General features: G+C 52.7%; 1 protein-coding gene across 3 annotated transcripts in view; it reads right to left on the minus strand.

Moving 5' to 3' along the window:
• Nucleotides 1-2,633: 2,633 nt before the first annotated feature.
• Nucleotides 2,634-20,128, minus strand: part of PROM1 (prominin 1) — a 90,934-nt gene continuing 73,439 nt past the window's right edge. For 2 of the 3 annotated variants that reach the window (XM_045834316.1, XM_045834318.1), the window contains 12 exons: nt 18,986-19,089; nt 17,143-17,227; nt 15,555-15,701; nt 14,635-14,706; nt 13,564-13,656; nt 11,785-11,838; nt 10,001-10,081; nt 9,813-9,881; nt 7,261-7,353; nt 4,013-4,128; nt 3,465-3,488; nt 2,634-3,059 (listed from right to left, as the gene is read on the minus strand). In XM_045834316.1, the coding sequence (XP_045690272.1) occupies nt 3,005-3,059; nt 3,465-3,488; nt 4,013-4,128; nt 7,261-7,353; nt 9,813-9,881; nt 10,001-10,081; nt 11,785-11,838; nt 13,564-13,656; nt 14,635-14,706; nt 15,555-15,701; nt 17,143-17,227; nt 18,986-19,089 (993 nt within the window). In that variant the 3' untranslated portion in view covers nt 2,634-3,004. Of the gene's footprint in view, nt 3,060-3,464; nt 3,489-3,514; nt 3,759-4,012; nt 4,129-7,260; nt 7,354-9,812; nt 9,882-10,000; nt 10,082-11,784; nt 11,839-13,563; nt 13,657-14,634; nt 14,707-15,554; nt 15,702-17,142; nt 17,228-18,985; nt 19,090-20,128 lie in introns of those variants that run through there. The other variant, XM_045834317.1, reaches the window with a different exon arrangement.

The raw sequence follows: 20,128 nt of genomic DNA on the forward strand, positions 1-20,128 counted from the left end.
GCCTGGAAGATCACCTGGTTCTCCAAAACCCTGTCCTTCCACAGGGACACCTGAATTCTCCTGTTTGCCACCACTAGATGGCAAAGTAATGACACATGCTGTCCCCTTTCCAGGGGTGACTACACTGCTCGTGTCTGCTAATAGGCTCCCGTGAACAGCAGGAGGCAGTGGCTTGGAGACAGACTCTGGCTCATATGCAAGCAGGGTGTTGGGGGCTCATTAGCCCTGAGCAGATCTGGGGACAGCAGCCATCCAAGTCAGTTATTGGGGGTACAAGGGACTGAGGCTTATAGAGTGATTGCTGAGACAATAAAGGACAAGTTAACAAGACGAAAAAGGGGTGCCCAGACTTAACTGGGCTGTTTGGGAACAGGAAACTATGTGTACCTCATCCAGGTATTTTGTTGAGCCCTGTGTATAAACCGACCAGAAAATCTTCCAAATTTGCTTGGGTAGCAGGTGCGGCAGATTTGGGGCCACAGCAAAGTAGCACTTGAGACCAAGCTCTGTCATATTTTGGGGTATCTGGGTTAATTACAGTCATATGGTGCCACACCGTTCCTGGCAAAGGGCTAGTCGACATGATATTCATCAGACAGTTCATGTTCCTGCACTTTCTCAGCTGGCCTAACTGTTGGACAGCATTGTGGACTGTCCACATAGCCAGATACGTGAGCACAAATGCAACTGGTCCTCAGAGCGACCGCGCCAGCGACTGCCCACCTACCTCTGTGTCTGTACCCCGGGATCTGAAGCAGCAATCACGGATCAGAACACAGATCTCCCGTACGTGAGGGACAGCATCCTCGTTGCCCCTCCCGGCACTCAGCACTATGCCAGGAGCACGTGGTTCGGGGTGGGGGATGCCGAGGGGCTGCAGAGCCAAGGGTTGAACTGTGACCTGAGTTTACAATGTACCACCCAAGCCTTCCCCTGGAATCTGCAGGACTTCGGCAGACCCCAGAGTTCCACAAACAGGTACGTCTGACAGACGCTGCCAGTGCCGTTCTTGTTCAGGGGACAGACAGCGATGCTTCCTACTCGACTGTTCCCTTCCCTTTTAAAACCCAGTGGAGACTCCTCTTCAGGACATCGTGCATATAGGCTGACTAGCCTCTGCTCGAAGCCCTGGGGACAAGGTGTTCAGCGCCTCACAAAACTCGATCTGCTATTTATTGGAAGCCTACTGCGGGCCGGTGATATTGGTTGCACTAGGAGCCTACTCCGTGCCAGGCATCACGTCGATCATCACATCCACCCAATGAGGTGGGGGCATCCCCCCCCACCCCATTTAACAGAGGGGGATGAGGCTAAGGGAGCTCCCGTTGCTTCTCAGGGGAGAGTCACATTTGAACTGAAGTCTTCCGAGTCTAATATCCATCCATTCTTCCTCTAGAGCGTGGTGGGGAATCAAAGGAACTTAAGGCATGAACTGCGTGCACAAGCTTTCACGAGCTTGCTGGGAGAGAGCACTGAACTAAATGCTCATTGAGAAGAGAACAGAGAAGCGGTAAAAATCACCGATCGGCCCCCGGGGATGGTAGCAGCAGATCAGGAAGGGCACACGGGCAGGCAGGAGCCCCTCCCTGGGGAAGGAAGACAGGCGTGAAGACAGACATTTCAGACTGATGGCGGGCTCCGGGGCTGGTGGCTAGCTCTGACACTCCACTGTGAGCACCGTCTGCAGGCCAGCTCTGCCTCCCCCGTCCTCCGAGAGAGGCTGTGTGGGCATGCATTGCTTTGCCAACCACCTGCAGTTTCCGATGGGGCATAACCACATGTCTTGGATAAAAGCTATTTTCTAAATGGATCGAGACCTATCCCATAGGGCGACTTGCAATATTGCTTGGCCGGGTTTTCTGTTTTGGACTCATCCGGAAAGCTTGTTAGAATGCACATTCCTGGGCCTCTCCCTCAGTACGTCTGGGTTGGAGCCTGAGATTTAGCATTTCTGGAACTCTCCCCGATAATCCGGTTGCTCTGGGCCCTCGGGCCACCCTTTGAGCGGTGCTGATTTGTGTCCCATTTCACCATTGGAAAGCACGGGCACCTCTGAGGTGGTTCAGTTTGAACTGTTGGGAAAGGGTCTGTGCCAGACCCACCCTAGCCTCTGGCGCCCACGTGCTGGGAGCCAGGTGCTGTAGGGCCGGGGGACCGAGCCCTCTCTGGCCTCAACACTGACGAGCCATGTGATGGTAGGTCACTCGGCTCTGTCAGTTTCAGGCCACCTGGTTTATAATTTGGGATAGAACTGCTGACCTCACAGGGGTTTGGTGAGGAGTACACGAGGGGGCCAGTGCGCCGCATAGAGCCTTCCTCGGGAACCAGTGTGAAGACAGAGGCAGTACCCGGAGTGGTGAGCCCACCCCTGAGGAGCCCCAGGGACTGCCAGCAGCGGGCAGAACCTGGGGGGCGGCAGGGAACGGACTGGCCTGCAGGCCCTCGGGGACAGATCAACTCTCACGACAGGTCGGTCTCAGGCCTCCAGTCTCCACGACTGCGAGAGAATGTGTTTCTGCTGCTTTAAGCCACTCGGTCTGTGCCCTTTGTTACAGGCACCAAGAAAATGATACAGTGCCTTACATGGTAACTCTAGTATAGACATAGTTTTCAATAAGAAGATCGGAGTCACATTTCTGAAGTCATTATTTTATTGTTCACGCGCATGTCTGCTACGCGCCGAACTTCCTCCAACTACCAGTCTGACTTCCCAAGCCACCGAATGTGGCGAAATGCACGTCTGGCTGCAAGGGCTACACGGAACACGAACGAATGTGTTCCACATTCCGACTCTCGCAGACGGCTCGGGGGACTGAAGCCAGACTCCTAAAGGCGGACGGCGGGTGGCGCGCACGCCTTTCCCTCTCGGGCCCCGAGTGCGCGTTTCATGCCGGGTCATGTATCCATCCGCAAACTCCTCGGGGGGCCGGTTAGTTTCTCTTCCAAAATTTGCAGACGCGGCAGACCGACAACCCGTGCAGTTGGATCTGGTTAACAGCTTTGTTCATAGATTCTGAGTGGTTTGATGTCTATGAAAACCAATGTTACCCGTTTGCATACTGTAACAGAAATAAATACACCGAAAACACCGTGTCAGCTCCGAGATGGACACGGACATCGTGGGTTACAAAGACAATATAAATGCTCACGTGGCAACTTGTTAAATCTACAAAGAAGGCAAAGCGCTCCCTTTAGAAATCAAACATCAAAACGACCAGTTTATATATTAATACGTTTAACAGGTACAATTTCATTAATCAAGTATTTATGTTTTCAGCACCATGTGCCATCCTTATTTTTAAGAGGCATCAGCATTTATTTTTATCTGGACATACCTAATGTAGTTACATAATTTTAAGATGTTATTGATTTAGTTTAAAAAGTCCATTGAATAATAATAAAGAGCAGCCCCCCCCCATCCCAGCCCCAATCTATAAACATGGTTGAAAAAAGAAAAGGCTTACTTTTTCATGGGTATAGTTTCAACACTATAAAATATCAAAAAAGAAAAAAAAAACAGAGTCAGTTATTTTTTTAATTGTGATCACAGCTCAACAGCCGCACCCCCCACCTTTGTAGTCTAACGCGATGCTGACGGAACCAGGTCGGAAGAGACGCGTGTCGAGAAGAAGGTGAGTGACGTAGAAATGGAGCGTGGGAGTTCACCGCACACAGACAGAAGGGCAGACTACGGGGTCAAAGGACAGACTAGCCCAGACAGCTACAAGTTCAAGTGCCAAGTCCCCGGGACAGAGGAACTGCAAACGAGAAACAAGGAGGCCAGTTAAAGAAACTGAGAAAGTCAAGCAAGAGGGGGAAAAAAATGGTTAAGACAAGCTTAAGAAAATTGGTACAAAGGACGCATCTGAACAGAGGTGACCCGCTAATTAAAAAAAAAAAAAAAGCAATCACGTCACTGCAGCAGAGCTCCTCTTTAACGAGGTCTCCGGGGGCAGCACCACCGACAAGGACCCCAGGATCTGCAGAGCCAGCCGCGTGTACGTGTACTTACTCGTCGTACACGTCCTCCGAATCCATGCGCCGGTAGTACTTGGCCAGCTTCACAGCGAAAATGAGGGCTGGGAGCAAAAATAGGGTGGCTTTTCCCATGCCGAACCAGAACAAATTCTAGGGAGAGAGAGAGGGAATCGGGAGGATTCCACGCATGAATATGGGAAACGGGAAACTTCGGCTGCTTGGGGAACATCACTCCATTTCGCGATTTTTTTTTTTTTAAAGGAGTTCTAGTTTTGCTCACTGAAACCACTGGTGAACTTGATCGTGAGGCAGCCACCAGGTGGAGCGCTACACATTATTATAATTCATCAGCTCTTTTTAAAAACCCTGAAGGGATCCCATTGTATTCATTTCATAAACGAGTGACGGTCGGAAGCGGCAACAAGTGGGGAAGCCAGGGTTTGCTTCCAGGACCCTCCAACCGCACAGCCGTGAACCAGCGAGCAGAGGGACGCCAGCCAGCGGCCCGAGCCCGCCCGGATCCCTGCGGGGGGCTGATTGGTGTCTCGGTGACTGGTGAACCCCTTCTGACTTCGTTCTGCGTGTGAACTGCGGGCGGCCATGCTTAGGGCGCACCGGGCTCTCAACAAGCCTCTGGTGTTCAGTTCCACCCACCCATCTCTAAGGTAGCGCTCAGGCTGCGTTCAATCCTGTTTTGTTTAAAAAGCAACGTTAAAGTATTTTTTTTTAAGTTGCCAATATGTCCAAGTCAGATTTCACATAGAAATCTGGATGTATGTCTTTTCTTGAGAAGTCTGAAGCTTGACCTCGCAACCCTGAGCTCTTCGTCCCCTGAGGCAGCATCGGCGGTAGCTGAGTGGTGGCTCTTCCCTTAAGGGGGACATCTGTCCTCAGTTTGCCACGGCCACACCGCTGACTTTTGCGGGGGTAACGGCCAACAGTATTTAGGCTTACGCACCAGTCAGAGCGGACACCGCTGTGCACAACCAGCATGGCCCCGTGGGCACCCTGCACCGTGAGCTCGGGTCTTACCCTCGTCCTGCTTTGTACACCTGCACCCCGCCAGGTCCCAGGAGAGGTGCAAGTGTTTGTCCCATGCCTCAGGCCAGCGCTCTAAGTACCCAGAGGGCAGCCTCGCCCACCCCACCGGGAGGCGAAAGGCAGCCCGGCTTAAAGCACAACCTCCCAGCTCGGCCCCTGGGTTTCTGCTCTGCTCCTGGTCGTGGGCAGTGCTGGATGGCAGTGGCCCGTGTTGGCCCAGAATCTCCGGTAAATGTGTCCTCCTTCCCCCTCCCCCTACTTTTTTTATTGGCAGATTTCTATGATTTTGACCTGTTTGGAGAGGTTTTAAAGTTATTTTGATAACTGTTTGCTTTTACTGGAAGCTGCCTCCGCCCTTCTGGGAACAACCAGGAGGAACCGTGTGAATCGGCCCCGCGGAGAGTGTTTTCCTGGGGAAGTTGGTGCCCAGAGCGCTCCCTCAGTATTGAAACCGCCTGCTGCAAACAGCTGCAGCCTGCACTCTGCGAGCAGCGGCCAGCCCTCCCTCCAGCCCCCGCCTCCGGGGTTCTCCTGTTATCTGAGAGCAGGCATCTGGCCTCTGGTGGTTAGGCCATCTGACTGGCTGTCCTGGGCGGGTGGGGGATGCAGCAAGAGCAATTCAGAATCGACCAGGCTAACCAAGGACCCTCCCGACCCCACCCCACCGGAGGGCTTCACACAGGGCCATCAGCAGGGGCTGCAAGCAGCAGGACAGGCCGGGGAGGGAACTGAAGGAGGAGGGGGGCAGCCAGGAGGTCAAGGATCAGGGTCAGCATATTGGGAAAGTCAGGATCATTTCCATCCACATACAAAAGTCCACCCCACAGACAAAGGGACATGTAGACATGGGACAGGGAGATGGAGGAACACAGCAATGTGGATGCCCTGTGACAGACAGCTGTCTGGTTATCCTTCACGTGCAATGTCCTTCATTCATTTCATGGCCTGTGCCAGCAATATGCAGAACGGAGCACCCATAGACCCTGTGGCCGTGGAGTGTAGAGGCCGGTTTGCGTGCCGTGGGGGCAATTCTTAAGGAACCACACAGACGCACACTTCAAACGGCAGCAACGTCTCTGAAGGGAAAGCCGGGAGGTCTGTGGGAGTGTAGCAAAGGAAGACCAGAGAGGCCTCCTGGAAACGAGAGAGATGTCTGAGCCCAGCCCTGCGCTGAGACAACAGCTAATAGTAGCGAATGGTTTTTGAGTGTGTCGTGAACCAGAAATGGTGTCAAGGGCTTTACATGTACTCGCTCACTAAACCATCACAACGACCCCATTGAGGTGATAAAGCTCAGAAAGGTTTAATAGTTGTTCAAAGTCACAGAGTTCAGAGAATGTAGAGGTGACAACTGAATTCGGAGTCTGTCCTCAACCACTGTACGACAAGACCTAGAAGAGTTAGCCGGGTGGGGGGTGGGTGTGGAAGGGAATGAGAGCGAGAGATAAAGAGGGTGTGTCCAGTCCCCCGTCCAGGCAGAGGACCTGGCGTGTGCAAAGGCCCTGAGGTAAGGAGCTTGAGACGTATATAAAGAAATAACCCCCTCAAACCCCCCCCCAAAAAACAAGTATGCCTAGAGCACAGTGAGAAAGGTGATTAAATAGTGCAGATGTGGCCGAGGTGGGCAGGAATGCAGTCATGCAGAGCCCAGAGCATTCTGGTAAGGACCCTGATCTTTATCTCCATAGCGACTGGAAGCCAGCGCGGCAGGAGAGGACTGGCGTGTGGAGACAGTCAGTGTCTGCTGCAGAGTGAATAGAGAGCTGAGGAATAAACTTGGCCAATTAGAACTGACCATTCTAATAGTGACATCTCAACGGGCTTTTAAATCACAAAGGAAATTAAGTTCGCTGTAGCTATGGGTTTGTGTGTGTGTGTGTGTGTGTGTAGGCACTATTCAAGTGTGTAACACTTGAATATTGGCCATCTGTACACCAATGACTATTCATTTATTCCTGTCCAATTATTCTGGACAAACAGTTTTCTTTATGAGGGTCCTCTGACTTATGTAAATATAATTCCAGTAAAGAGCAAACACCCACAGCTAGGTCTTTGACTTGTCTAGTGAATTAGGTATCGGAACACGTTCATTTACATATTAGATTTCAGGTCTAAACATAACAGACCCAAGCAGAAAACTATTTTATATTATAAAGCATAGTACAATCTTGGTGGGGGGGAGGTAATAAAAAATGATGAGTTTACCGTCTATCCTTAGCTTCTGAAAGATGAAATACTCACCATGGGATCGATGATGTAACCGCACAGAAACACATTGACAGCAGAATCCAAAGCAGTGGCCACGGGCTTGCAGGCTGCAACTTCCTCCACGATCTAAGGGGGAGAGAGACGGAGGCAAAGCCTGAGCCACAAGAACCCGTGAGCACCAGACAGGCCGTGTCCCTTCAGCCGGTTTGCACGAGAAGGATCTCTCTGCCCTCCGAGATATGGAGCCGCAGCTGGTTTCTACGGGTGAGTTCTACGATGTACGAAAGTATGTGCCTGGAAGCAAGACCCTCCTGATTCTCTCTGAGCCTCAGTTTCCCATTTCCCCCCTTGTCATCTGGAACAACAGGACCCATCATCATGGACTCCTGAGAGAATTAGGAAGCACACCTGTCCAGAAACTTACGTCAGTCCGAATTTGTCACCGCTCCCTCTGTGGTCTGACAAAGACGTGGGAGGAAATGGAAAGTTAGTTCACTGATCAGTGTACGTGTCAGAACAGGCGCCAGCGAAGTTGTTGTGTGAAGGGTCAGAGCAAGTACCGGTATTTCAGGCTTTGCAGGGGAGACGATAAATTTTTGTCCCAACTACCCGACTCTGCCAGGGCAAAAGCAGCCACAGATAATATAACAGAAATGGGCGTGGCTGTGTGCCAATAAAGTTTTATTTACGAAAACAGAACTACCCACTGGCCCTCTTTTTGAAGACAGAAAACAAGGTACTCATTAATGAGGTGAGAATAAACAAGTTTAATGGATCCCAGACAGATGCTCCAGTCCCACTGACTTAAGAGAGCTACACTCACTCACTCAAAAAATTCTGGGACACAGACAGTGTGCTGTGTCTTCTCTCTTTGTCCTTATGGGTTGGCTCACCTGTACCTTACAAGGCAACTCGCGTTAATAACCTTATGCGTCTCCAAGTTCAAACTATGTTACACGGTCTTTATAGGCTCCTTCGCTGTTTGCTTTACAGGAAGTGGGGGCGAGGTTGTATTCTCTACGTTTTTCTGCGTCTCCTCTTCCTTGCCAAGTCCGTTTTGTTCCAGTGGCCACCCACTATTCCCATGGCGTGGCTTGAGTATAACCAAACCATATCTGCTTCGGACCCAGAGTGTTTGCATCGTATTCCAGGTATAAATCTGCCCAGTGTGGTCCCTTGGTCTAGTGGAGAACACGTACAGTGGCCACGGTGGCGATGATGATGATGCATTTCCTCTGCCACTACTCAGCCGTGTGTGTCCTCCTCCTGCTAGCTCTGAGGGGACCCAGGGGCCTTCAGCCTCTGGGGGTGGGAGGAGGCGTCAGCACAGACACCAGGAAGCTGGCTCGGGAAGGAGGACCAAGTGCAGGGGCCACCCAACGCATGCGAGTGGGGGCCGGAGGCTGGGACTGGCCAGGGGAGCGTGCCATATAGAGGGAACTGCATGGAGGATGAAAGTCCCAGGGATTCGAGCAGGTGAGCGTGGCTGGAATAGGGGGCTGGGTGGGAACCAAGGAGAAGACGGCGGGCAGTTTGGGCTCACATGGTGAAGGGCCAGGAACAAGATTCGAGAAGCCCAGGGCTGCGCAGGGGTAGCCCAAATGTTCCTGAGTCACTCGACTTCTCGAAGCCCATGTTCGTCAGCAGCACCTACCCAAGTCACTTGGCCGCAAGCATCACGCCTCAGCCCTGCCCCCACCCCCGCCACCATGGAGTAAGCCTCGAGGGCGGCTGGCCCAGAGCCCAAGATGACAAAAGGCACTTTCCAAGGCACCATAATTCCACAAAAGTCGAGTGCTGGCTGCAAGATGCTGCCTTAAAACCACTGGAAACTGCTCCTCAACTTTCCTGATAGACGGACTGAACTGTGTCTCCCAAACGTTCACGTGTTAAAGTCTCAACCCCCAGTTGAAGACCATGTTTGGAGATACGGTCTTCGAAGAGGCAAGTCTGTTCAAATGAGGTCACTAGGGTGGGCCCTAGCCCAATGTGACTGGTGTCCTCATAAAATGTGGACAGACATGTACAGAGGAAAGGCCACGTGAAGACACAGAAAGAAGACAGGTGTCCACAAGCCAGGGAGAGAGGCCTCAGAGGAAACCAGCCCTGCCGACACCTTGACCTTGGATCTCCAGTCTCCAGAGCTGTGAGAGAACGAATTTCAGTTGTTTAAACCACACCCGGCTGAGTAACCAACAACGCAGCAGGCTCAGTGCTAGCCAGGGTGTATATAAACCAAACTTCAAGTGGACTCTAACTTAAGGAAGTCAAGGTTAACTGGGGGAGACACAGTCAAGTGTGGCAAACATCTCTGTGACGAAGGTGAGCACGGGGAGCTGGGGGAGACCATGGGGGGGGCGTGCCCTCCAACCTGGGAAGCACCACCCAGTATGGACAACACTTGTTCTGAGTCTCAGGGAGGTTCCAGTTACGGTCCCCACATCCAGGGTCCTTTTACTTATCTCCTATCAAATTACTAGGAATTTAATTTTATTTATTTCTGATTTTAGCTCTTTCTGATTTTATCCTACAAAATTACTATCCTAACACGACTCCCCTGTGTTCATAAAAGATAAACTACTTACAGAGATCTTGACCCACTGCAGATAATATTCAAAATATCCAATGATCATATTCCCATACTTCTTAGTTTCCTGGAAAGAAATCAAAGAGTTGGAAACCGTTAGAATGACTATACCCTGCTCTCCTGAGTCATGTAGTTAACGGGCACAGGCCTACTTATTGGCACGCTGATAAAAAAAAAACAACTTACTTGAACAATAACAGAGGAAAGGCTGTTTGCGATAAAATTCTGAGCAGCATCCAAAGAGGAAATGATATTGTGCACTTTCACCTGAAAAACACAGCGACAGTTGCCATGCTATCTACCGACTGAGAAAAGGGTTTCACTGTGCATGGGTGTGAGGGCTGGTAACTCCATCCTGCACCACGGAGCTTGCTAGTCAAGGAGACGGCAGACCCAGCCCAGCCCTCTGAGGGCAGGAAGGAGGAGAGGAGCACACAGCAAGCAGCTCCTTGTTCCAGATACCGGGCCAGGTCCTTTACCTGAAACACATCACTGAATACTCACAGGGTGGAAAGGAAGGCACTATTATGCCCCCTTCACAGGTGAGGGAGCTGACCCCGCCCAACGTCACCAAGCTGGGAAGCATAAGACCTGGAATTTGTACCTATTTTTTTTTCCTACCCTAAAGTCCATACTCTTTGCCCTGTCACACAGATGAGGACAAGGCCGACCCACGTGGCAGCTTGGTGCAAATTAGAAGAGGTGCCCAGAGACCTCAGGGTGCACAGCCTGGCCGGTGGGTGAGGGCTGACATCTGCCCCCACTTGCCCATCATGGAGGGCAATGCACCGCAGCACGCTGTCGCCCTGAATGTCGAGATGTGCTGGGGTGGCACAGGACCTGCGGCCAGTCTTAAGTCCTGTCTGTCTCCAGGTCCCCTTGGCATGGGACACACACTGGTGGAGTGGCAACTGTGACTAAAGGTGCAGGGACGGTCCTGGAGCAGAGTGAACCTAACAGTCTTCAGAGGACCTGAGTCAGGACCTCGGAACACCAACAGACAGGTGGGCTCGGTGCTGCCCGGGAGAGCACCCACTGCGACCCGAGGAGTTCACGGTTTACTGGGGTGGGGGGGGGAGCACCCAGTCAAGGGTGGCAACAATCCCCGTGATGAAGGGGGGACCGGGGAGCTCTGAGGAAAGCTCGGGAAAGGACATGTAGTTTTCTTTTGTGGGACTGACCTCCAGCGACTCCCACGGACCGCCAATTTCCTGCAGTAGGAAATATTTCCTGGGCTGCCTAGTGTCGGCGTGGGTACAAGCTGGATACAACACAGCCCGGGAGTCAGTTTCCCTTGTGGGAATGTTTCCCGCCCGAGGAGCCCCTGTGGTGCATGGTGTCAGCTGTTCACGATCATTGGCACCTTCCCTGGCATGGCCGCCCAGGGGTGCAGACACTTCCCCACCCTGAGGGTGATGGGCTTGGTCAGGGGACGTGCTTTGGCCAATGGGTCATAGAGGAGGTGGCCATATGCTGGTTCTAAGAGGCGGCTTAAAGGGCAACCTGTGTTCCCATTCATCCCCTGAATTCCTGTCTCCGCCTAGGAAGACACAAGGTGGCCCCCACAGAAACTGCTCCCCAGGCTGGGCCTCTGGGTGGGACAGAGTGTGGAGAAGCCTGCAGTCCACCCGAGGGTGAGAATGAAAGTCGGTGGTCAGAGCCTCTGAGCCTTGGGGGCTGTTTGTTAGGCAGCGTGCTCTCCGTAAGAGTGACCAGTGCATCCTCTTTGTTCGCATCCTACATGTCAAAGCACGGCTTTCCCCAGTGTCCCTAACCACGCGCCGAGAGGTCGTCTGCGTGGACAGAACTACTTACAGAAAGACAGTAGGAAAACCCAGTTTGGCATTTAAAATGGGTGGATCATGGAGATTTTTTAAAAATGTAAAGTACCTGCAAAACCAACATCTCTGAAAGTCCGTGTGCACTTCCATAATAAGACCCCGTGACAGAAGAAGAAAAGGAATTCTTACCCCCAATCCACTGCTTTGGTGTTGAAGGTCCTGGATGCTTTGGTGAAGAGTTTTCTGGTAAATAAACACAGATGACATTTTCCAACTCACTACGGGAAGCAGCAAGATCCCGCCCCTTGTGTGCCCCCGGCCCCACGTCGGCTGTCAGGTCCAACTGGGCTCTGCAGTGGCGTTGTTCTGGAAGGAACAACGGACTCCTGTCCCAAGGCGCATCTCACAGGCCTGTGGCGCGGGAGAACGGGGAAACGAGGACGTGTAACCGAGAGCCTCGCGGGGCAGCACACCGTGTGTCTGGTGTCGTCCGGGTTGCCCAAAGTGACGGACATTGCTTAAAAATAAAGCCGCCCAACCAGAGAGGCGTAACGCGCATGGTTCCGACCAGAGATGGGCCAACTTCACCAGTGTAGGACCCGAGAGTAGAGGTTTTAGGCTCTGTGAGTCATGCCCTGCCCCAGCCACACCACTTTGCGCTTGTAGCCAAAGGAGCCACAGATCGCCTGTACTACGTGAGCATGGCGGTGCTCCAATAAAACTTTATTGGCAGAAACAGGAAGCAGGCCAGACTGAGCCCACGGGCCGTCGTTTTCAGGGCCGCTGTTTGCGGACCCCTGGGTTCACACTGTAGGTCGCATACAGAACAACTTGCCTGTTTGTGGACAGGTTGCTCCCGTCCTGAAAAGGACAGGGACTCCTGTGGCCACTTGAAGGCAGGCATTGAAGGGACATGCAAAAACCGGCTTAAGAGGTTAACAAATTTGTGCAAGGCATAAGCAAGTATAGCAGAAAACTGTGGCACAGCACAGCACAAAAATGAAGAAAATTCAGTAGAAGGACTTTGTAAATACATACATGAATCAAAAAGTTAGAAGAAGAAGAAAAAAAAAGACAGAGGTGGTGAAAACTAGTTCTGGAAGCTTCTGAAGTTGAGGTCAAGCGAGCTAATATGGTTCTCCCAACCTGAGCACGCTGACTCCGTAACCCTGTTTCCACAGCCTTCCCCCGGACAGCTGCAAACAAGGCCCCTCATAAGCGTACAGATAATTCCCCCTTTTCACAGAGTCCCTCCGGCAGGTGAAATCCTTCATCTCCACTGACGCAGGAGCCGGTCCCGCCACTTCTAGGCGAGGACACTGGAAGCTGCGTGAGTTTGAAGAGGCAGAGGCAGGATTTGAACTCAGATCTGCCTGAGGCCAGAGGCCCTGTTCTTTCTCTGCTACAAGCTGCCTTTCCAGCACTCAGGGGAAAAAGCCAGAAGCGGTGAGGAGACCGAGACAGGAACGCCAGGCAGGAGGACGGAGGAGAGGACAGAGGAGACACTGATCGGGACAGCAAACAGGGCTGGTGGAGGCGGAAAGGACCCACCCCTGCCCTCCCCTGTTTCCTGGCAGGGTTTGGAGCAAAAGAATGTGAGAATACGTCCGTCCAGAACAGAAAGAAACCTCAGCGTGCAGCCAAGTGCTGGTGAAAGTGGTGGGAGTCAGAGCACAACATGTTAATACGAGGCAGCCTCCGGTTTCCTCCAAGTGCTCCCCCTCGGGTGGAGGGGGACAGGAAGGTGAGCGGAAAGAAGGGGGTGAAATTGGAACTGTGTCTTCTTTAAAGCCCGGATATTATCATCTGTTTTTTAAAACAGCTCAATTTCTCAGCCTGAGGCCCGTCGGGTTTGCCCGTGTGGGACGCACATACTGTGTCACTAGGCTAAACGAAGGCCACCCAGGTGGAACGAGTCACACTCAGGGCCGCAAGGGGCACAGCGAAATGCCAGAGGTTGACCGTTACCATGGGCGATTCCAGAGGCACGACTTGGCCGTGGTAAATCATTCTGATCGTCTGGGCGTTACTTGCCAGGGACCGCTTCAAGCTTCCTTGGGGCTACAAAGAGAGTGAAACAAACAGAGATCAATGCCAGTGTTCCAGTCCCTGAAGCACTCTCTCTGACCCCCAGCCCTCCGGGTGCCACGACCGACAGCTGTGAGCCTGGGGGCCGCGGGACGGGCCCTGCCCAGACACCAAATCGCAGAACCGGGAGCTGTCTGCAACGACCCACCGACACCCCCGTCCTTTCTGAGTGCCACTGGCTGCGTTCCCTCTCCCCGCTCCCAGGCACAGCGGCTATAAAGTCACCGCACAGTAGCAACGTCTCGTTTCACAGGGAGAAAACCAAGGCTCGACTGAGCAATTTTTCTTGAACCCACACTTCCATCGAGTTTTGTATATGAATGTGTAACAATCCTACTGCCCATCTTCCAGGCGAGGAAACTGGGGCACAGAGCCGGGAAACGCCCTGCCCAGGGTCCTACGGTTAGGCAGCGGCTGAGTCAGGATTTAAACCTGGGTCTTCCTCCAGAGCCCAGCTTCCCCGTCACCACGCTCTGCTGCTTCTCGGAAGGGACTGGTTGCAGCCATGTAGTCACCAGCCAGCAGAGCAGCCGATGAAGGGAAAAGCTTACAGAGCTCGGAGGGTGTCTCTGCCTTCCCGCATTCACTTCCTACAGGTGATGCAAAGGGGCGCTTGGGCTCTCCCTCCCGCGCCCTCGGTCCCCATCCCTGTGCTGCAAGGAAAACGTGTGTGCGTGGCTGGCAGAGGGGTTGACGGGGTGAGAGCGGCGCCGGCACCTAGCACAGGGCTCGGGAAGAGCTGCGTGCAGGCAGGCAGACACGGCCCGGGGCACCTCCCCAGGCCCGCAGACTGTTGGGCCCCGCGGCAGGGGCTGCTGGCGGGACCTGGAGAGGGGCTGTCAACACGGGGCTGCTTGGGGGGTGAGGGGCCTTTGCAGCAGCCCCCTCCGGGTCGCACTGACATGGGACAGCTCCAGCAGTTACAGAACTCAGCCCGACTCCCGAACTCACCAACTGGTTGGCTTTTTCTTCCAGGCCGTGTGCGAATGTTAAAAGATTCACTTTCGTGGGTGTCTTAGCTGTCTGAGAAAGGAGATGAGAGAACACCGTGTCACGGACATGGGATTTTTAACCCTTAACGGCGCCTCCACAGGCAGCAGAGGGGACGCGGGCCTACAAAGCAAGGCGGGAAGCTCTTACACAGGCGACGTCTGCTTTCTGGTTTTTTTTTTTTTTTTGGAAAGATTTTATGGATTTGTTTTTAGAGAGAGGGAAGGACAGGGAGAATCAGAGGGGGAGAAACATCGATGAGGGAAACATCTATGGGTTGCCTCTCACACGCCCCCATCCGGGGACCTGGCCGGCCACCCAGGCGTGTGCCCTGACTGGGAGTCAGACCGGTGACCTTCTGGTTCACAGGCCGGCACTCAGTCCACCGAGCCCCACCCACCAGGGCTGCATTCTTACTTATAAACATAAAATCATAGTATTCAAACCTACGAAGAAATGAAGTGCTGATGGACACGTGCTAGAACGTAGATGAATCTCAAAAACCTTGGGTTACAGGAAAGGGATAAAGGTCACATACTGCACGAGGCCATTCACACAAAATATCCAGAGTTGGCAAACTCACAGAAACAGAACACAGACTGGTGGTTGCCCGGGGCTGGGGTGGGGATGGGGAGCAACAGCCTAATGGGAACAGGGCTTTGTTTTGGGGGTGATGAAGACGCTTCGGAACCGGATAGAGGTGGTGGTCCTATACCACCACTGCGATCGTATGAGATGCTAGTGAATTGCTCACTCAAAAATAGTTGATTTTGTGTTCTGTGAATGTCCTCTCAATAAAAATAATAAATAAAAACGAAAAAGAAACACACTTGGGCTCTAATTTCCCCCCAAAAGACCCGGCGTCAACAAGCGGGCCATACCTCTGCCAAGTAGGCGCCGTAATCTATTCTGTCCACCCCGGAAGAGCTGAAATCCTGGAGGTTTTTCTTCCCCGCCGCATCCAACAGGACGATGTTGTCGATATTCACCTCCATGTTTTCAAAATCGCGGCTTACGTTCTGGGTAAACTTCGTGATGAAAACAAAGGTCAGAAGTCAGTCTACGCTTCTCCAACAGAGTCACCAAAGAGCAAGAACATTATACAGGACGAAAGACAACACACACCCACTCGACTGGCGTTGCCTGCCGACCCCTCTCCCCCCTCCCGCCCCTGCCCGCCCCTTCCCTGTGCCCTGTGACAAGCACGGTGTGAGGAGGCGGCGGGGTGCACAGCAAACTAATGTTGCATCTTTATCCTGGAAGACCTCGGAGGGAAGAGGCCCAGGAACCGCACCAGGACACCAGGGACAGGGGCAGGGAGGACCTTCCGAGGGGGTCTTGACAAACAGACTGAAAGGGGGCCGGGCAGGCTGCATCCCGGGACAGGGCACAGCACGCCCTGGACTCAGGCGGTCGGGGGGCCTGGGTTTACGAGCCATGGCGGATCACTTGGGGTTGCCCTGAGAGCCAGTCGGTAGTTTTCGGCGGGTGTAGCGCCCGAGTGTCCTGGGCCCTTCCAGCCTTACTCATCACGGGGCGTTGAGAAATGCCGCACGGCATGATGGACGCGTGTGTGTATGTGGGGGAGGGGCATGTATTTTGAGCCTGGTTACAAAATTATGTGCTTATGCACATCGCAAGGCGTATCTAGGGAGGGTGGTCGGCGCCAAGTCTGTGTGCCGCTTCGAACAGACGCTTCACGTTTGAAGCTTCTTCAGCCGCCGCGACGCCTTTCGTGAGGTCTCAGGGGACCTGCTGTGGGGTTTGGGGAACGACCTCGTCCCGGGCACCCCTTGGCGTCTGCTTCCTTGGGGGAAGTCCAGAGGAGAGAAGGCTCCTCAGAGTCTTTCTGGCGTAGCTGAGAGGGTCAGCGGGACCCCAGTGTGTCCTAGGCCTGGGCTGCCTGGGCAGCTCAAACCCCTGCTCCTTCTGGTCGGAGGGGCCATGCTGTGCTGTTCATCCCATCCCCGGTGCCATGCCGTCTCGTGCCAAGGGCCAGCAGAGCTCAGGAGAGCCCACCCCGGGGTGCTGGGGCCGGAGCCACGATTCGTAAGGAATGACGGTGGGTGGGGTGGGCCCCAGTGGTCGGTGACCTCTTCCCTCGTCAGGGCCCTGGCAGAAGACGGTGGCCCGTCTTGGAGAGCCAGTACCCCTGGGACACAAGCGGGGCTTGCTCCTCTAGGAACACGGACACTCGGGGAGATACGCCGTTTCCCTGCGAGGTGCCCTCGGGACCTGTGTCACCTACTGGAGAAACCGGTGCCTCGAGCAAGACGAGTGGTTGGGTGGGGGTGGGGTATAAGTGTTTTGGAAGTAGATGGAAGGGAGGGTGGCATGACCTTGTGAATGGGTGAAATGTCACTTTAAGACGGTTGATTTGATGTGACTCTCACGTGAATTTGAAGCAACAGAGACAACTGGATTGAGTGAAGAGCTACATGAATTTCCTGGTTGGTTCCAGTCACTCACCAGTTGGGTGTCGAGATAGTCACTGATGTTGTAGATGTTCTCCAGCTTCAGCGCGGTGTAAATGCCTTTATTGTCTTTGCAGTCGCTGCGGGGATAAACAGAGGAACGTGACCCAGGGAGGCAGCGGTGGCCACCTCTGTCCACTGCGAATGTCAAAGAGAAGCGTTAACTGTTTAACCTGCGAACAGAGGGGCTTCAGGGTGTCGACACAGCAGGCGGTCACCCGTGGCCACATGAACCCCCCCAGCGCCCACTGTTCCTGACTTTGCCCCCCACATTACAAAATTCTCATTGTGAGAACAGGTTTGGAAGGATCAGTACATATGTCCTTCTATCTGTCTCCTTGGGTTCCTTCCAGTGCCGCGGGGGATAACACAATTACGCACTGGGCAGCTGTCAATTCTCATTTCAGAAAAACCCCTGAACCACAGTGGCTAGAAAGAGGTATGTTACATACGAGGCACGTCCTGGGCTTCATCGGAAGGTTCTATGCAAAGTCCTCCAGACCGTCTCCCTCCATAACTCCCGGGCTGCGCCTCACTCACTGAACCCACGCCTGCACACGTACTCCAATGGCAGGAGGAAGACACTGAGGGGCCACCAACATCCACACGGTCGGGATACTTTGGCGGGAGACATAACTTGGCCGCACCTCCCTGTGCTTCCTTAAGATGGGAAAACCCCCTCCTCTGAGCTAAGAAAGGCCAGCCTCATCTGATGCGTGTCTCTGTCGCCCAAACAGCTCCTCCTCGGGGGCATGTCCCCCAAGCCCTGCAGCCAGTGCCCTCTGACCCTCGGAGGTCCCTAGGACATGCAGAGCTCCTCTCCAGGGAGCCCCGAGCAGGCGGGTGTGTCGGAGCAGAGAGCCTGATGCACCAACAGGCAGAAGGCAGACTGGACAGTTCTGCAGGAGCCTGAACCACAAAGGAGCTGGCCTCGTCCTCTCTAAGCCTAGGGAGGGCTTAGCTGTGCACGGGAACTCCGGTGGATTGACAAGGTCTGCCAAGAGCATGCTGTTGGGAAGGGTCGTGAGAAGTCTCTGGGCTGAGTGGAAGACCACAGTGGATTCGGGGTGTCTGCCATGAGGGCGAGGTGCAGGCAGGGTGGCCACGCCTGCTGTCGTCTGCGGTGTCTGCTAGAGGAGGGCCACTGGCATTGGAGTCCTGTCGTACGGACAGAAGTTGAACTGCCCAGGGTCACAGAGCCCCCAGTGGCAGATCCAGGACTGGAGCCCGGACAGTCCCAAGGCACAGCCGACCCTTGAGCTGCATGGCCACGGGCACGTCTGTGGTTCGGACCCACCCACTGAATTCTTGTTACGTGGCGTTTACTTGGGCTCCTGTGAACAAAGAGTTTTCACAGAATCCTGTTGTGTATCTTAGGGCCACCTTCACCAGTGTGTCCCGGATTGCTGGACAGAGGGACCTTAAGACACCACCATTCCAGGATCTAGAAAAGGGGTCCCCAACCTCCAGGCTGCGGACTGATACCAGTCCGGACCCGTCAGGATAGGGTCCAGGCTGCACAGCAGGAAGTGAGCTTGAACGTAATTCACTCCGTAACCTTCCCCTCCCACCCTGGTCCACAGAAAAATCATCTTCCACAAAACCAGTTCCTGTGCCCAAAAGGTTGGGGACCGCTGGTCTAGAAGGTGTTCAAGGGAAGAATCATCATCTTGGTCTTTTTTCTACTATTTTTTTTTTGCCAAGACTAGAGAACAGCTTAATTTGGGAAACTGGAAAGTCTTATCATTGAGGTTAAAGACACCTGGAAAGTAAAATTCTCATTCTGGGGAAAATAGCATTTGAACTAGCAAAAAAATACACAGTGCAATTGTTTATACCTGTAAACTTGTTCAAAAGTGAGATTAATATCCGGTTTGTTAAGTACCATGCCAGAGAGATAATACTTCCATTCCTCATTTATTAAATATGGTGTATCCAAAATCTAGAACAAAGGTTAAAGCATTTTTTAAAAAAGTACAGTTTTACACTAATACACACACACACATAATAAAATGAATATTCTGTTAAGTACATTTTTAGGATTTCCACATCATGATTTTCCTCACTGATTTTCAACTTAAAAGTAGAAACTAATATTGTGATTAGAATAAATCAAACCACCACTAGGTAGCATCAAGAGGAATTAGTGAAATTACTTTCTTTGGAGAACACGACATTTTAGTGAAACGCATACATTAGACACGAGAGAACAGACCACGGGGGGGCACAGCAGCTAGTGGGAAGCCGTGACGCGATGGACGCAGCTCCTCACTGTCCTCTCTGGACAAAGTGAATGAGCGTTCGCACATTCTCTGACTTCACGCCACGTGCATTTAGAATGGGCTACATCGTGCATGGCTGTATGCTGGCTTGAGGAGTACAAACGGTTTCAAAATATTACCTACTTATTAAGAATTATTTTTAAATGATTTAACACAGGATGGAAGATAATATAGTCTGGCTTGATGTATTATTACTATTTTTTATCAAGAGGCCAAGTGAAGAGCCCTGGCTGGCATAGCTCAGTGGATTGAGCGTGGGCTTCGAACCAAAGCATCGCAGGTTCGATTCCCAGTCACGGCACATGCCTGGGTTGCAGGCCAGGTCCCCAGTGGGGGCCACATCAGAAGCAACCACACATTGATGTTACTTTCTCTCTCTTTCTCCCTCCCTTCCCCTCTCTTAAAATAAATAAATAAAATCTTAAAAAAAGAGAGACCAAGTGAAGAAATTGATGCTCTCGATTTAATTTTCCTCAACCAACCGAGTAATGAAAATACCACGGCAACAGCTGGTTACTTTAATAGCCGTTCGCCTGACTGTACAACAGATCGGAGGTGGAAAATATATACAGTAAGACAGGGAAACAGAAATATATTTAAAAAATCAGAATCTGGAGGAAAACATCGAGAAGCCGAAGTTGGGAGCAAGCACGTAAACGGAAACTTCCTTCTTCACCACGGAAGCTAAACGTGGAACGG

Source organism: Phyllostomus hastatus, unplaced genomic scaffold (assembly GCF_019186645.2).
Source record: "Phyllostomus hastatus isolate PE091 unplaced genomic scaffold, TTU_PhHast_1.1 phas_contig_196, whole genome shotgun sequence".
Classification (NCBI taxonomy): Eukaryota; Metazoa; Chordata; class Mammalia; order Chiroptera; family Phyllostomidae; genus Phyllostomus; species Phyllostomus hastatus.